The sequence below is a fragment of the Branchiostoma floridae genome, chromosome 14, assembly GCF_000003815.2.
Source record: "Branchiostoma floridae strain S238N-H82 chromosome 14, Bfl_VNyyK, whole genome shotgun sequence".
Taxonomy (NCBI): Eukaryota; Metazoa; Chordata; class Leptocardii; order Amphioxiformes; family Branchiostomatidae; genus Branchiostoma; species Branchiostoma floridae.
Window position 1 is genome coordinate 8,779,974 of NC_049992.1, and position 15,956 is coordinate 8,795,929.

The 15,956-nt window shown below is 40.3% G+C and overlaps 1 protein-coding gene across 11 annotated transcripts in view; it reads left to right on the plus strand.

Annotated features, from left to right (window-relative positions):
• LOC118430579 (msx2-interacting protein-like) overlaps window positions 1-15,956 on the plus strand; it is a 46,743-nt gene that overhangs the window by 13,185 nt on the left and 17,602 nt on the right. For 4 of the 11 annotated variants that reach the window (XM_035841537.1, XM_035841541.1, XM_035841540.1 and 1 more), the window contains 6 exons: window positions 210-376; window positions 1,207-1,507; window positions 10,687-10,835; window positions 11,319-11,519; window positions 12,178-12,329; window positions 14,350-14,514. In XM_035841537.1, the coding sequence (XP_035697430.1) occupies window positions 210-376; window positions 1,207-1,507; window positions 10,687-10,835; window positions 11,319-11,519; window positions 12,178-12,329; window positions 14,350-14,514 (1,135 nt within the window). Of the gene's footprint in view, window positions 1-209; window positions 377-1,206; window positions 1,508-10,686; window positions 10,836-11,318; window positions 11,520-12,177; window positions 12,330-14,349; window positions 14,515-14,610; window positions 14,701-15,059; window positions 15,102-15,956 lie in introns of those variants that run through there. The other 7 variants (XM_035841542.1, XM_035841547.1, XM_035841539.1 and 4 more) reach the window with 6 other exon arrangements.

Genomic DNA, 15,956 nt, shown 5'->3' on the forward strand with positions numbered 1-15,956 from the left:
CTTTTTTCAGAGTGTCTGTTTCTGTATTTCCCTTGAAAGTGTAAAGGTTGGTGCAGACTTTTACTGTAATATTTCCACTGTTGGAGATTTGATGGTAAGTATGTTGTAAGCTGCAGGACCTCTGATATATCCCTGTTACTACCTTGACCTTTCTCCTGTGCATGGTAGATCTAAACCAACTCTCTGACCTGCTGTTGTTGAAATACCAGGATGCCAGACGACCGAGGGTACGACCACAGCCCGTACTTCTACGACCGCCCGTACGACCGCCGTCACCTAGGTTACGTGGAGGAGGATCCGTATCAGCGTGGAAGACACATGGATTACGGACCGCGCGCAGCATACTATTCCGATAAAGGGCGAATGTATGAACAAGGTATAAAACTCATACCAACAGTTTTCTTGTAGTTGTGCTAAAGTTTAAAAGAGCACTATGAAACAAGGCTTGAAAGACACTCAGCCACATAAACACAAATGACATCTTGGTGCGATAGAGTAGTAAATGAAAGTGGGAGTAAAAGGAAGATTATTGATGAAATAGTGAACTTAGTACAGTTTAAGACATGGTAAGATGTTACATTGGCCATAAATTCAAGTGGTTACAATACAACCATGAGAAAAGATAGATGCAAAACACTTCAAAATAAAGGTAACAGTAAAAGGGGCCATGGCATTAGAAAATTGGAGAATTTATTTTGTAAACCATGACAATGACAACACTTAAGCCTAAATGCCAGTCTCCATGGTTAGCTTGCAAAATGATTGAGCCAGCAGTCACTATTTTCAGCATATAGCACTCAGGCCAAACAACACTGCAGTGGTTAGAAAGGACTCCAATCATGCATGTCTGCAAATGTCTGAACAACTGAGTTTTCACACATAGGTGCTAATGACAGTCCCTCCCTCCTGGCTTTGTTAGAATAACAAGGCAACAAAAGGAACCCCATGGGGCATGTTCCAATTTCAGAATGCTGTTGCATTTCTTTCTTTGTAACTAGATTCTAGCAACAAAGAAATCTAATGCCTTGTGTGTGTGGACGAACTGTTTAGAAAAAAACATGGGCATCCTGCTCAATAGTTGTTGTCGAAGTAGAAAATCCCAAATAATTTTCATACATTTGAAGTAGATCTCAAACAGTTATTTGGAAAGGACTCAATGTAAAAAAAAAAAGTTATATTTTCTAAACTGTGAACTCATGTTTTCAGGTCGGTACAGCCAGGAACCCGCGCGACAACGAAGCGAACTACGGGATTATCCGCGGGAAACTCGAGAACAACACTCCTCCCGGGACAGAGACTCTCGCGAGCCGCCCCCGCGGCCAGAGAAGTACCAAGACGCAGAGGACAGTAGTAGTAGCAGGCATAGCCGGAAGCCTCATCGCTCTCAGGAGGGGAAGAAGAAATCGCGGAAGTCGCGGTCGAAAAGCGAGAGCGGCTCGAGTAGCGGCAGTTCCAGCAGCAGTTCTCACAGCAGCAGCAGTAGTTCCAGTAGGAGTCGCTCCAAGAGGTGAGAAATGATACAAACAAATTTAAAAAAATAGTATTTTCATTTGCCAAAAATCAGTAAATCAAACAACGGGATATGATTTTGGAAATGGTTAGACGTTTCAGACGTCTGACACTCATGAAAGATGCCTGATGGCTGTCTGAAAAGTCCATTTCCAAAATTATATCAAGTTGCTTGAGTAACTGCTTTTTGGCACATCTTATTACCTTATTATGTCTAACCTTCATCGTTGTAGTATTGTCATTGTTTTCTTGCTCAAAAGAAAGCAATAACTTGCTCAAAGTCATCTTCATAAAAAAATGTACACAATAACTGTCGTAGTACATTCACTTGTGGAGAGATATCTGCTGTCAGCCTCATTATGGTCTACTCGCAAAGCATTAAAAACATTACTTCGTCACTTTGCACCTATTAGTGAACTGACAGACACCCTAGGTTGCAAACTGTACTTGCTATGGCTGCTGCAATTCAAGCGGGTTTCCTGTGCTACTCCCTGTCCTTATGTCTAGATCCACCGTGATATCTATGTGCAGATATCAGCAGTGTCGGGAAAAAGATAAGATTGAGCCTAAGTCCTTTGGCCAAATTTTATTTTTATGTAGCAACTTGCTTGGTCTGGTAGGTACCATACAGATGCTTGCTGCCCCACAGTTTACATCAGTGGGTCCCTGCCAGTGGCTTGTCTGCACCACATCCTGTAGGACACAATATTGAGATCATGTGACCAGGAGTTGCTAGGTAACTGCAGCAATTAGGTTTCCTTGCGAAAGCTATAAATAGCATGACCCAGATAGAGGCTGCTTTTCTTCCTTGTCCCCTCCTCGAAAAATGACCTGACAGAAAGAAATACACTTTGCATAGTCAAACTGTGCTGTCACAGTGATAGCACCAAAAAAATGCAGAAAAAGCCTAAAACTAGTAAAAGAAATTTTTGTCAAACGGTTGTTCAGATGACGGAGAAGGAGAGACACCCCACATAAGTCACGAAGTAAGTAGATCTAACACAACATTCACCAACAGTGAAATTTGTGGTGTATTGCAGATCCATTATACACCTGTTTGTGTTTTGGCCCTTTGAGTCCTAAATACATATACATGTAGAACTTGTCAGAGCAAAGACTTCATGTTCCGCAGTGGAGTTTTTTTGGCTTATTGTTGCTGGAGGCTTGCTGGATTCTTGGCTTATTAAATATTTATGACTGACAGATTGCATAAGTACCATGTTTTTTTCACAGCTGTCAGTATAGCCTATTGTTTATCTTGCTCGCACAGTAGATGTGGCACGATGAAAAGTGGAACTCCAGCGACCATCTTGTAGCATATTAACAAGCCACTACCCTCTGTTTCTGAACGATAACTTGATTTCAATTCCCTCTCGGCTTTCTGGAAATGAATATGTAAGATCCATCTGTCATTCTTTGTCAACATGTCTCTCCCAGCAGACACAATATTTCGATTTTATCACATACCAGTCTGTGTCAAAAGACGTTGTAATTACCAGGGTATAAAGACTGTGTCAAAAGACGTTGTAATTACCAGGGTATAAAGACTACTCTTTTAGAAGAAAAATCTTTTGTTGAAGTATATGTTACATTGTATATCCTACACATACACACACATATATTTATGTTTATTCTATGCACACACACAGATACATGTACAAGAGAAGGCAGTGGAGCTTCAAGTAGACAATAGGCTGGATACAAGATTGTTTCCATGGCCTGCATAGGCCAAATGTGCTAAGGGTCATGTTGGCCTTGGAGAGAAGCGATACTGTCTTTGCCCCTGATAGATTTGCTTGGAGATTATGCGTAGGCCCTAGAAACAGTCTCGCATCCAGCAATCCAGGCCATGTAGACAAAGGATCCAGATCCCCCTTCCCCCAGAACTAACAATGGTTAGCCCCCATGTGGAGCAGCTGTTTCCCACAAGCCCGTAGTGTTTGTCCTTCATGTAAAGGTCATAAGCCAAACGAATTCAGGCTTCAAACAGAAAGATCAGCAACCAAGGGGACATGTTTTGAGCTAACGTTTGTGTTACCCACACAATAATACTGTGATTTAATCAGTTGTAGATAATATACCTGGTCGTGGTAGTGTCAAATCAGTGCATGTACCAGCTCAGGTATAGAACTTTAGAAGTCTAGGTTATACAGCATAAGATTTGAGTTTTGGTGCTTTCCAGATCGTACAAATTTTTAAAATGCTTTTGACAGACTTTCAAGCTTTTAGCACATCCTTCCCAGCACGTCTAACCCCCGCAGGATGGGAAACAACAGACGTTAAACCGGAGAAAAAAATTTAGCACTGGAATATAGCTTAGATACAGGGGATATTGATCAGATACAACCTAAGTGTTGTCTCCAAAATGCCCTTGCATGATTTAGTTGCAACCTAAATTTGGAATGTCTTTGACAAGTGATGGCGGTATACTGTATACATGCAAGGAGCTTTTATCAAGTAGCTGCTCTCAGTCATCCAAATATCATGTGATAGGGAAGCTTACGTGGCTGTGATCATGTAGCTACCACTCTGGCATCTATTGGTCAGTATTGACCAGGGATAGATTCTAGGTTCTGTCCATCCTACTTGTACAGTGTGTCCTGTGACAAATCCGTACACTCTCACGTGACTCTGCAGTACAAGGACGAAGGAGGTTGAACCTACTTGGCAGTACAGGTAGTTACCAGGCTGCAATGAGAAGAGGGAATTAATCTCCAAGCAGATCTTGCTTGGAGATTAGAGCTGCTTGGAGATTAGAGGGAATCACAATCCTAGGATTACTCCCAAAACAATCACCCAGGGCTCATGAATTATTCATAAATACATGTTTGCATGTGTGTGAGGCACCAAAACATTCACTGATGATTCACACCATTCAGTGTTGTTTGTGTTGGTTTGCCCTACTCACAACATTTAGTGCATAGTTTCTACCAGACTCTATAGTTTGCTGGAAGGATTGTAGAAATGGGCCAAATACACCAAAATATGCCAGAATAGTTAAGACTACATGCCCGTAGCCAGGATTTTGGTTGGGGGGGTTCTTTTTAGTACTTGCTGGACTATCGAGCGCCGCAGGCGCGAGACTCACGCCGAAGGCGTGAGCTGCCTAGGGGGGTCCGGGGGCATGCTCCCCCGGAGAAAATTGAAATCTTGACCCTCTGAAACGCCATTTCCTGCATTATGATGGGCAAAATTCGCTGGCTAAGTTTAATGGAATTTCTATTAAAAAAACAGAAGACTTTTGGCATAAGTCTTTGAGGCCGACTCCCCCGACATATTTTCACCATGTCCGACACCAAAGGCGAGAGGCGTCGCAATGAGGTCCGGGCGAATTTTGAAATCTCGACCCTCTGAAAAGCCATTTCCTGCACTTTCTGGAGCAAATTTTGCTGATAGACTCACTAAAATTGAATGAAATGTCTACAAGTGAAAAATGCATGTCAGTCATGCCTTTGAAAAAAAATCTTGGACATGAAAAAGTGGACCTTTGAGCCTGAAAAAGCGGACCTTTGAGCGTGTGGGGGGGTTCTTCCGAACCCCCCGAACGCCCCCTGGCTACGGGCATGGACTATAAGTTGCAAACCTAAATCCTCTGTCCCATTCCTCTGGCCTTTTTTTCAGTCTATTTCATTTGGCTAATTTCCAGTGAAATTCTACAATTTTTCCAGCAACTCATGGAGTCCGGTATAATCTACTACTGCGTAGGCATTGCAGTTTTACTTTTAGGCATGGCTGAATCATTGATCTCTGCTTGAAAACGTCCCCTTGTCATGAATGCAGCATTTTCCACTTGACAGAATTTCCTTTTCGGTGCCCCTTCTCTCAATTGTGTGCATTGTTCACCAACATTTAACATACAGCCTCTCCTAGTACCTGAGGAAGTGGTACTAGCCTCAGTCCAAGGTCACAAACGTTAGAAAACAGGACATTGAGGACATTGTTTACTAACACTGCCATCCTGATTGTAGATTAATGAGATTCTCCTCCCTCAGAAAACTCTGTGTGTACCTCATGTCAAGGTCACCTCACAGCTAACAAAAAGCAGACATCCTGTCAGAGTTGTCTGGCCTTTTTCCTACACTCTGAGTCTGTGTCGTTTGCCCCAATATTGAAGGGGGTCTGCATGGGGGTTTTCATAATGGACAATGCAAATATTCTACCCTCGCAATACATAAATGCCACTGATTATGGTTTATGTTAGATTACAGTGTCCTGATTACTAATTACATGGAATTAAAACGGTGATTGTGCCATAACGGATAATGCAAATCTTTTGTGTTCCCAACACACAATGTAGAAACATTCAACCACACCGATTATGGTTTATGCTAAATTAGGCCCAATCTATACACAGTTTTTGCCGATATCTGTGGAGATGTCGGGAGGGATCTGGAACGTTGGCCGTGGGACACCCGTGGCGCTTGCAGTCATAAACAGCTATATAGCCTAATGAGCCCGTGTTATATGCTAATGAGCCCTCCCGAAGTCGGGACACATCTACACGCGCGCGGAAGCTGTCGGGGACCCCTGCCAAGCTATCGGGGACCCCTGCTAAGCTATCGGGCGAATGCTCCGGACCTTTCGGGAGAAATTCTGCCGATATTTTTATGGCGATATTGCAGTTCCACCTAGACGCTGAAAAAAGGGAAAAAACTGTGTCTAGATCGTGCCTTAGTGTCCTGATTTCTAATTACGTGGAATTAAAACAGTGATTGTGCCATAACGGACAATGCAAATCTTCTGCGTTCTCAACACATAATGCTGAAACATTCAACCACGCCAATTATGGTTTATGCTAAATTAGAGTGTCCTGATTACAAATTACATGGAATTAAAACAGTAATTTTGCCATAACGGACAATGCAAATCTTCTGTGTTCCCAACGTGTAATGCAGAAACAATCAACCACACCGATTATGGTTTGTTAAATTAGAGTGCCCTGATCGCTAATTACATGGAATTAAAAAGGTAATTGTGCCATTCTGAAAATTACACGGAGGGTCCCAATGAACAACAGCAGCCTTCCTCAGACAGACTTGTTTGCCCTTGAATGAAAATTGAAGGTCATGTCGGGAACAGAATGCAGCCCAGCTTGCAGCAGCCGCAGCCGACCATGTCTAATAACACACCACTGGCGGGGGCATTGCATTAATCTGCATTTGCACCCTTTGAAAAGCCTGGGGACCTTCCATTGATGAGTGTGATGCTGGTGAAAAATCACAGTGCAGCAACAGTTCTTCTTGTCCTTTTCATCCTGTCAGGCGACCACTTCTGATGGACTTGGTTGCATAGTCCAGCCCTGCTCTTGCACAGTTTGCCACAAGTTGTGCATGTGAAAGCAGTTGTTGTACAAGAGTACATCTAGTGGTAAAGTAGTAAAAATCTAACAAAAAAGAAAGAAGATGGGAAGTCAGTGCATGCTGTAAATACTGTACACAGCGCTTATCTTCCATGCCACTGTTCTTCTATGGGCTAAACTGGATCAATATCACTGTCATTCTTTTAGTACAAAAGCCAAAAAAACACTCTTGTAAATTCACACAATATAAAGCCTCATAGTGTAAACTGTAGCCTGTTAGTACTGTCATGATCAATAAGAAGTATATGGAGATTTGCGGCAAGACGCTGTTCAAGTCTAACAGGGAGGCCGGGTTATCTTTAGTGAGAAAGATAAACAAGGTTCCTGTAATCACGTACCACACATACTACCCTGCAGCTTGTACTGTAGGGGTCACGGGTACCCTGGTAACCACACTTGTTGCCAAGGCCTAATCTCCAAGCAGACCCTACCGTAGCATAAGATAGTATCAAAAGCTGCCAGAGGAGTGAAGCTGGCCTAGCACGGTGATTTTGGCTCCCAGTGGCCGGTGACTCCCTTTGGCCAGCTATACTCTTTAGCCAGCTTTGAAAGTTTTCTTATGCCACTGGTAAATCTGACTGGAGATAAGCCAAGGCCTTGACAGGCTAGCTCCTCTGGTTGCCCTTTTTTTCCTTGAGTGAACAAATGCCATGGATATTCTGCCTACCAATACTGACATTCTAGAAAATGCATGGATTTGATGGCACATAGAACCATTGTTTGGAATTATTGTTTTGTAAAACCGGTTGTAAGTAAGGTTCTCTTTTCTCCGAGAGAGTTGGTATGCATGATAAGTTGGTCCTCGCACGCGACCCACTACACACACGTTCTGTGTGTCTGGGCCGTTGCTATAAACAGTGCCGCCGCCCAGATCAGCAGTCGCCTCAAAATAGTTGGCAGAGAGAGTGCCGCGGCAGCACACATGCTGTTTTGACTGCCCTGGTATGTCCTTACCCCCAAAACATGTGCTGACGTAATTCTGGCTGCTGAACAGAAGTGGAGGTGCTAAAAGTAGGGCTGCAGTGATGCAGCAGTTTTGGGTGTCGCCTGATAGTGATTGATCGCTTTGTGTCATCATGCTTTATCTGACAGGAGTTTCAGTGTATTGACAAGTGAAACAGAAATAAGTTTAGCCTGGGTACATCTATCCAGTTTTGTATTTGAAATGTTATGATCAGGGCTCGAAATACTATTTTCTGCATCCCTGCACTGGTGCAGGTAACATTGAACATTACCTGCACCAGACAAATTTTACCTGCACCACTCTAAATTTAGAGGTATGGGTCATACTAAAATTGTTCAGGAACCATTGCTATTTTTACTTTTATACTTTATAGGTGGTAAAATTCAATGCAGCTAATAACAATCCACATACACCTACATCATAGGACATTTATGGGTAAAACCCAGTACATGGCCCAGTGTAGGTTAGGTGCAGGTAGACACCAGAAATACCTGCACAGCTTCAATTTTACCTGCACCAACCTGCATATGCAGGTGGTATTTCGAGCCCTGTATGATAGAAGCATTGTTCTTCTTATCGATGAGAAAGCTGTGCTAATGTGACACAGCCATCTTGTAATTGTATACACTATTATGTAAAGGCTGCATAACAATCACCTTAAACCTTTTCAAGTGGAAAATAATGCAACAGTTTTGTGGCACCATCATTTGAAAAAGCAGATCATTGTCATAACTGTTTTTACTTGGACATAGTCAGCAAAATATATTGTCCATTCAATTTATTGACACTGCACATTTCTCAAATTTCCATCATGTAGATTGTAATTAAAAACCATTGCTTAATTTAGCAGTCAGATTCAATGTCACTGGCCATGTTAGGTCATGACATGTCCATTTAATTTGTTCACTTTCATATAAAAAAGAGAAAGATATCTGTATTTCGGAGTCTTTCATGCAGTTTGAAGGAATGAATATGTGTTAGATTATTGTTTTCTGTCCCGGTCCCATGTTGTCATGTTGCTCAATTTGTACTTTGAATGCCTAAGACTGTAAGAGCAAAGGAAATAACTTTGTATTGTATGGCCTTAACAGGAAAGAAAGCTTTCATCATGTTTTAAGATGTAGTCAGATGGCATATATCAGGGAGAATGACTTGGAAATGTAGCAACACCAACTGATTTTATCACGCTCTGCATCTATAAAAGCTTTATAAAACCTCATCACACTGCCTGAATCAATTTATTTTATCATCATATCTTGATAAAAGGGCATTGCACTGTGTGTGCAATTTTTCTTGGCATTTCTTTGACAAGGCAACATGTGGTGCATTTGACAGATTATTCTACAGGGTTGGGATGAGATGGGAGAGACTTGAACAATAAACAAAAAGTATATATACATTATACTGAAATGCTGTAGAACAGTTTAGATACAGGTCCAGAATACCGTAATATCATACCAATAACAAAACAGACACATATTGCATAAAAAGTAGTGTTGAATTAGGTGAGACGTCTGTTTTTTCATTCCTCTTTCATAGATCCCATACATTAGTAGCTATGTGATGATTACCTCCATGAAAAAATGGAGGTATAGTTTTGAGTGTGTCTGTGTGTGTGTGTGTCTGTGTGTGTGTCTGTCTGTGTGTCCGCATATTGTGGTCAGCATAACTTGAGAATCTCTCGATGGACTACAATGATATTTGGTATGTGGGTAGGGGTTGGGAAGACGAAGGTCAAGGTCAATTTTGGGCCCCCTGGTGTGTGACCTTGGTACTGCAGCGCAACTTCCGGTTTTGCTATCTCGGTGTTCTGAACATGCTATGGTCAAGATTTTTAAGTATTAAATAGCTCTTGTGCTCAGGAAAAAATGACATAAGTTTGGGCCCCCTAGCGTCTAGTTTTGGGATAGCAGGGGCATTTTTGTCAAAAACTTCTGACGAGGATAACTCAAGAAGGGAATAACGGATTTTCATGATTTTTGGTATGTAGGTACCTTAGACAATGTTGTACAAGATAAAATACTAATTATGCAAAATAGGAGTACATTTGCATAATTAATGAGAATATTCTATCATAGCAGTTTTTTCAATGTATCTCTTGTCCCGGACGTGATATGGTCGTGACATTTGGGTGGTAGATAGCTTTTAGCGTCATGACAAAGTGGGGCAAGTTTCAGTCACCTAACATTCAATTGTGGAACTGCAGGGGCGTTTTTGTCAAGACACTCCAAAGAGGATAACTGCAGAAAGGAACGACGGATTGCCTGCATTTTAGGCATGCAGGTAGCTTAGGCAAAGATGTTCATAATGATATACATGTTATGCAAATGATGACTGAATTTGCATAATTAATGAGGAAATTGTACAGTTCCATTGTTTTCAATAACTGGACCTCAATACATGTAACACATGTTAATTATGATAGGTGGAATATAAGCAGATACCAAATATGGTAATGAGGAACTTATTTGCATAATTTATGTAAAAATTGCAAAACCTCTTTATGATTAATAATGGGAATTTTATAATTGTGACATGTGAACGTTAGTCAATGATTAACAACACCATGCATACATTATGTTAATGTCTTAGTCAATTGCATGAAATTTACGAAAGCTTTAAATTTTCATGGAGGTATGAGGTCGCCGAACTCTAGTTTCAGGCTGTGTTGCTCACAGTTTAGCTACAGATCCAAAATACCTGAATGTCATACCAATAACAACTTCAACTCATATTGTACAAAATTTATTTTTTCATCCATTCCCCATACATAAGTAGCTATGTGATGTATCAACTTGTTGACTAAGTTACAATAAGTAAACTAATCTTTACTCTTTATTTTATTGCCCTACAGCAGTAGTTCCAGAAGTAGCAGTAGTAGCAGTAGTGACCGATCACTCAGGAAGGAGGGAAGAAGAGATAGACAAATAGACAGATATGAGAAGCTGGAGGAGCCACGGTCCTACGGACTCTGTGTCAGGAACCTACCTGTTAGATCTTCAGGTGAGATGACACACCTGTGGATTGCACATTCACAAACGAAACTAGTTTTAACAACTCTGAACTGTGCTTCCTGCCAGTCTAACCTTTGTGGTCATCTTTCCACTCACCTCCTACCACTCTACTGACAGCGTATTCTAGTAACTACGGACACAGTTCAGTTCAGTTTACTACGGACACAAACATACGTAAAACATAGACACAGAGTGAATAAAAGGCCTAGACAATTGTGCCCAATAAACATAGAATATTTTCCCATTACATCTTCAAATGATAGTTTTTTTTTTTATATATAGCATGAGTTGTTGCTTTAAAATTGTACCAAATTGCTAACTCAGTGGGATTGATAAATTTGCTACCTTTTTGTTATGGAACTACTATATACTATGTACTACTATGTGTCAATGCAGAAACACAGATGAACAGTTATGGTAAAAAAAATTATCTCGTTGGGATATTACAATAAAAACTGTTTCCACTTTACAGACACTAGCTTAAAGGATGGACTGTTCCATGAGTTCAAAAAGCATGGCAAGGTCACTTCTGTCCGCGTGGTCGGTTTGGGGGAAGACAGATACGGTCTTGTGTTCTTCCGACGGACCGAGGACAGGGACAAAGCCATGGATGCATCCAAAGGAAAACTGTTCTTTGGTGCACAGATGGAACTATCTATCTGGGACGGCCCAGGTGAGTTACTAGGAACCTTTTTGAACTGTTTGCTTTTATTTTTCATTGTTTTGATCCAGCGAAACAGTGTTTTTGTGCTACAATATTGTGTAGGCCACAAAATTAAAGCATAGACAAAACCTCCAGTCTACTTTTACCGTAAAATAAGTCATAGTAATAATGTATTACAGTATTTCTTCCAGCTACTAGTATTTCTTTTAGCTTAAGAAGTGTTTCATAAACATTCTGATGTTGATCCAGTACAGCATAAAGCAAAGGCAAGAATATAAAGTATGCATTAACATAATGCATAAAGGAGGACATACAGTACATGCAAAACAGTAAACCCCAAATTTAAATCATTTCTATAGGTTGCAAGACCAATGTTCATTGATACATCCTAGCTCAAAAATTTTTTAGATTCTACTATTCATTCTATTTAGTTTACTGCCTAGAAGTGGTCAAATAGTCTTGCATTGATCAAACCCGTAAAAAAAGGAGTCCCTTAAGAAGCTGTCACATTTCTTTTGTACCAAAACCTTGGTGAAATTTTATGTAGGAACTAAATCCAGGGATATTGCAGCCAATATGTCGATAAATGTCACTCTAGAAAATTGATTTTGAAACTAGATCTAATACTTTCATTTCCTCCTACCCCCCTCCCTACCAACTTGTACAGAAGAAGAGCGAGAGGGTGACTTGAGACCAAAGGAGGAATTATTCGATGAGTACCATCCAAAAGCGACGCGGACGCTGTTTATCGGAAACCTTGAGAAATCAACATCATACTCAGACATCCGTAGTGCGTTCGAAAAGTTTGGGGACATTGTGGTAGGTACACTAGTTCGTCATCAGTAATTGAAAAAAAGGTAATGTTGCAATGATAAAGGGTGTAAGGTAACTGTAATAGTAAAGCACATCCTTAAAATTCAGTTTTGTCAGAATCCCTCTAAAGAATCTAATATCATAATTATATCCAGTATGTTATGTGATAGATAAACTTAGTTAAAATTTAAACAGCTCAAATGCATGAGAAACTTGGCCAGAATCCTGACAACAATTAATATGCGGACATATTGGCACTTGCCTTCGTAGTGTGTTTATTGGTGTGAGTTTGCTTCACATTTTTGCTGCACTTGCATTTTGTATTGTTCCCGTGATTTCACTTCTTGTCTGCTGCACTTTTTCTTTTCTTTCTGCTGTTTGTTGTGATCATTCATTCCCTTGGAAAATAAGTTCCTTTTATACAGATCCCTAAATAGATCTACATAGGCTGATGTTTTAGCAAAAAGGCTTCTGGAACATCAATATTTTTTATATAATCAGCTTCGAAATAAGATCCTTTCTACACAATCTAAATATAGAGGATAATGTTTTGGTTACACAGGAAAGAAGCAAATGGTTCCTGAATTGTCAGCACTAATATAATTAGCTTGTGTAAAAGGGGCCTTATTTTCCAATGGCCTTCCATCACGATCACATCCCTGCTTGCTTTTGCATTTATTGTTTGTCACTTGACTGACCCATTTAGTATAGTTGCACGATGTACGTTTTTTTACCACGCGCAGTACGTAGATATCACTGTAGCTAGCACCATATTCAAGCAGCACGATTTGATAAGGTCCTAGCATGACATATAAACAGGCACCTGTCATTGGGGATGTTCCTATGATAGATTACAGAAATTCCCCCGAGGATTCGGTAATGATGGATATTTCTCTGGAGAAATTTTGACAGGTTGTATCATCAACTGGGAAATCCCAAGGGAGGTTTGAGATGATTAGGGGTGAAGAATGGCCAGATGAAATCTTTTTCTTGATTATTGGATCATTCAGAGAAATGAACAGAGGACAACTTTACATGTACCTTGCTGAGTTACCACTCACTAAAACATGGGCTATATATACCAATTTTATTTCAGTATTCAGACTAAAACCATTATGCGATATTGGAATACCGGTATATCAACATAAAAACTGGATTTTGCATGTGTAAGTACAGATCCTAAGCTATGTAGGTAGTCCGGACTATTAAAAGATTATATAAATACAAATTGCAGACATTCAAAGGCCCTTTTCAATGTTTCTTTTTGAAACATATGTCCTCTTTGGAATCTAAGATAAACTTGTGCCCCCTAAGCCTTTACCATAATTTTAGTCTTCCCCTTTCTTCCATACATAGCTGAGAAGAACAGGATTAAATTGTTTAGGCCTATGAGATAAAGCAATCTGACAAGCGCGGAAGGCAATTTGACCTTTTGAAGGTCGTCAGACTGTAGCGTAGGTACGGCGAAGGGAATATAGATCTGATGTTGTCTGTGCACTTATTAATGAATGTTTTGAGTAGATTTAGGGTTCCGTTTTTTTTCTTTGAGTGTTGTTTGATTTAATTTCTTGTTCCTCGTTTTGGAGGTATTTGTTGGTTTTGATATTTATATACATATGTCATACATGCATGATCAGTTGGTAGCATCCTCGAGGGATTTTAAAAAGATTGAAAATCATAAAAAGTCATTTGTAACAGAATTTTATGTCAGGCAGGATGACCACTTTGTGGGTCAAATTTTACGCAGTAAAAATTTTAAATGGAGGAAAGAAATTTTCCCATCGGCTTATTTTCTTGGAGAGATGTTTAGGATTTTGAAGATTTCAAAAATGATCTCTTCATATGGACCTCTTGTCAGCATTATTACGATGCTTCATGTTTCTTTTTTCCTTCCACAGTTTTCTCATCTCAGCTCTTTTTATATTTCATTTCATGTGCTTCCTGCATCTCTGATCTGCTTCCTCGGCCCCACAACACTCGCGCCCGCCCGCCCGACATTTCGCTTCGATCTGATCCGACCATTCAGACCCACTCAACCCTGCTCCACTCTGGTTCCCAACAGGATATCGACATCAAGAAGCAGCCCAGCGGAAACTCCACCTACGCCTTCCTGCAGTACATGGACATCACCAGTGTCGTCAAAGCCATGCGTAAAATGGACGGGGAATTTCTCGGGAAAAGTAGACTCAAGGTAGAGAAGATAACAAAAATGTTTCACAAATTGTGGATGCAGAAATGGCTGGCTGGGGTTAGTCAATTACCACAATACCACATGACTGGGTGGATGTATGTTCTCTGTTACTACATAGGCATCACCATTGTCGTCCAAGCCATGCGTAAAATGGACGGGGAATTTCTCGGGAAAAGTAGACTCAAGGTAGAGATGACGTTCTTGGGAAGATTAAAAAAAGTGTTGATGCAAAAATCACTGGCTGGGGATAATCAACCACATGAGTTAATCAATTGAAAAATTAAAGGGCATCTATAGCTTTGACATCAGTGTCTTCAAAGCTATGCGTAAAAATTTACTAGAATAGAGGGTGAATTTCCCAGAAAAGTATACTCAGGGTAAAGGTGATGTTTGGGGAAAGATAGCAAAAATGTTCCAGAAATTGTGGATGCAAAAATGGCTGGGTCAATAGACAGTACCGTGTGGGTTTTCATTCCTATAAGTTAATCAATTGACAAATAAAGGGCATCTGTAGCTTGGACATCAGCATCATCCATACAATGTGTAAAATGGACAAAAGGGAATTTCTCGGGAAAAGTAGACTCAAGGTAGAGACGGCATTTGGAGGGAAGATAGAGTCCATTCCAAGACACCATGAGGGTTTTTAGGCGATATTTGTTTTTAGGCAAAAATGTTGCACAAGTTGTGGATGCAAAAATCAATACTACATTACTGCATGGGTTTTGTCTCCTATAAAATAAAGGGTTGTTACTGTGTCATTAAGGTCTCGCATCAAATGGCCCTTAGACTTGAGGTGAAGGTAAAGGTAAAGGTAAGAGATGATGGTTGTTGTGTCCCACTACTAATGAAGGTACAAAAATATATTTAAACAAAAAACAGGTCAGAATGTTAATTCATTGAGTATAAAAGCATGTCTGTGGCTTTGACATCAGTTGTGTATAAAATAGACAAGGAGTTTCTCTGGCAAATAAGAGTATTTCAAGCCTCGTTGCCATTCATGTGTCTCTCTTGAGCGGAAGGTTAAGAAATGTGTCAGAAAGTGTGGATAAGAAAAAGGTTCACTATCTGTTAAAAAATCTGTTATAAGCACATCTGTATGGCCAAAGGTAGGAATTGACATGGTAAATCATGAATAAATGGCTTTTCAGTTTCCTTTTTTTTGAAAGGAAGAATACACAAACATACAATGTATTCACTTCTTGCTTGTAACTGTAAGATGAGAACCAGTCTCCTCTGTTCTGCTGTCCATTTCATTAGCTGTGAATTATTTAGTAGATCTCGGGCTCAGATGCAGCATCCATCCGTTATTAATGGTGGATTTAAGGGTATTGCTCTCCGGCATTTAATTTCTCTTGGTGTGTGCTAATGTGGAGTCACTTGTGTGTACTAATGTAGAGGGCATTATAGCATGTACGTTAGATTAATCTGACGGATCGTTCTTT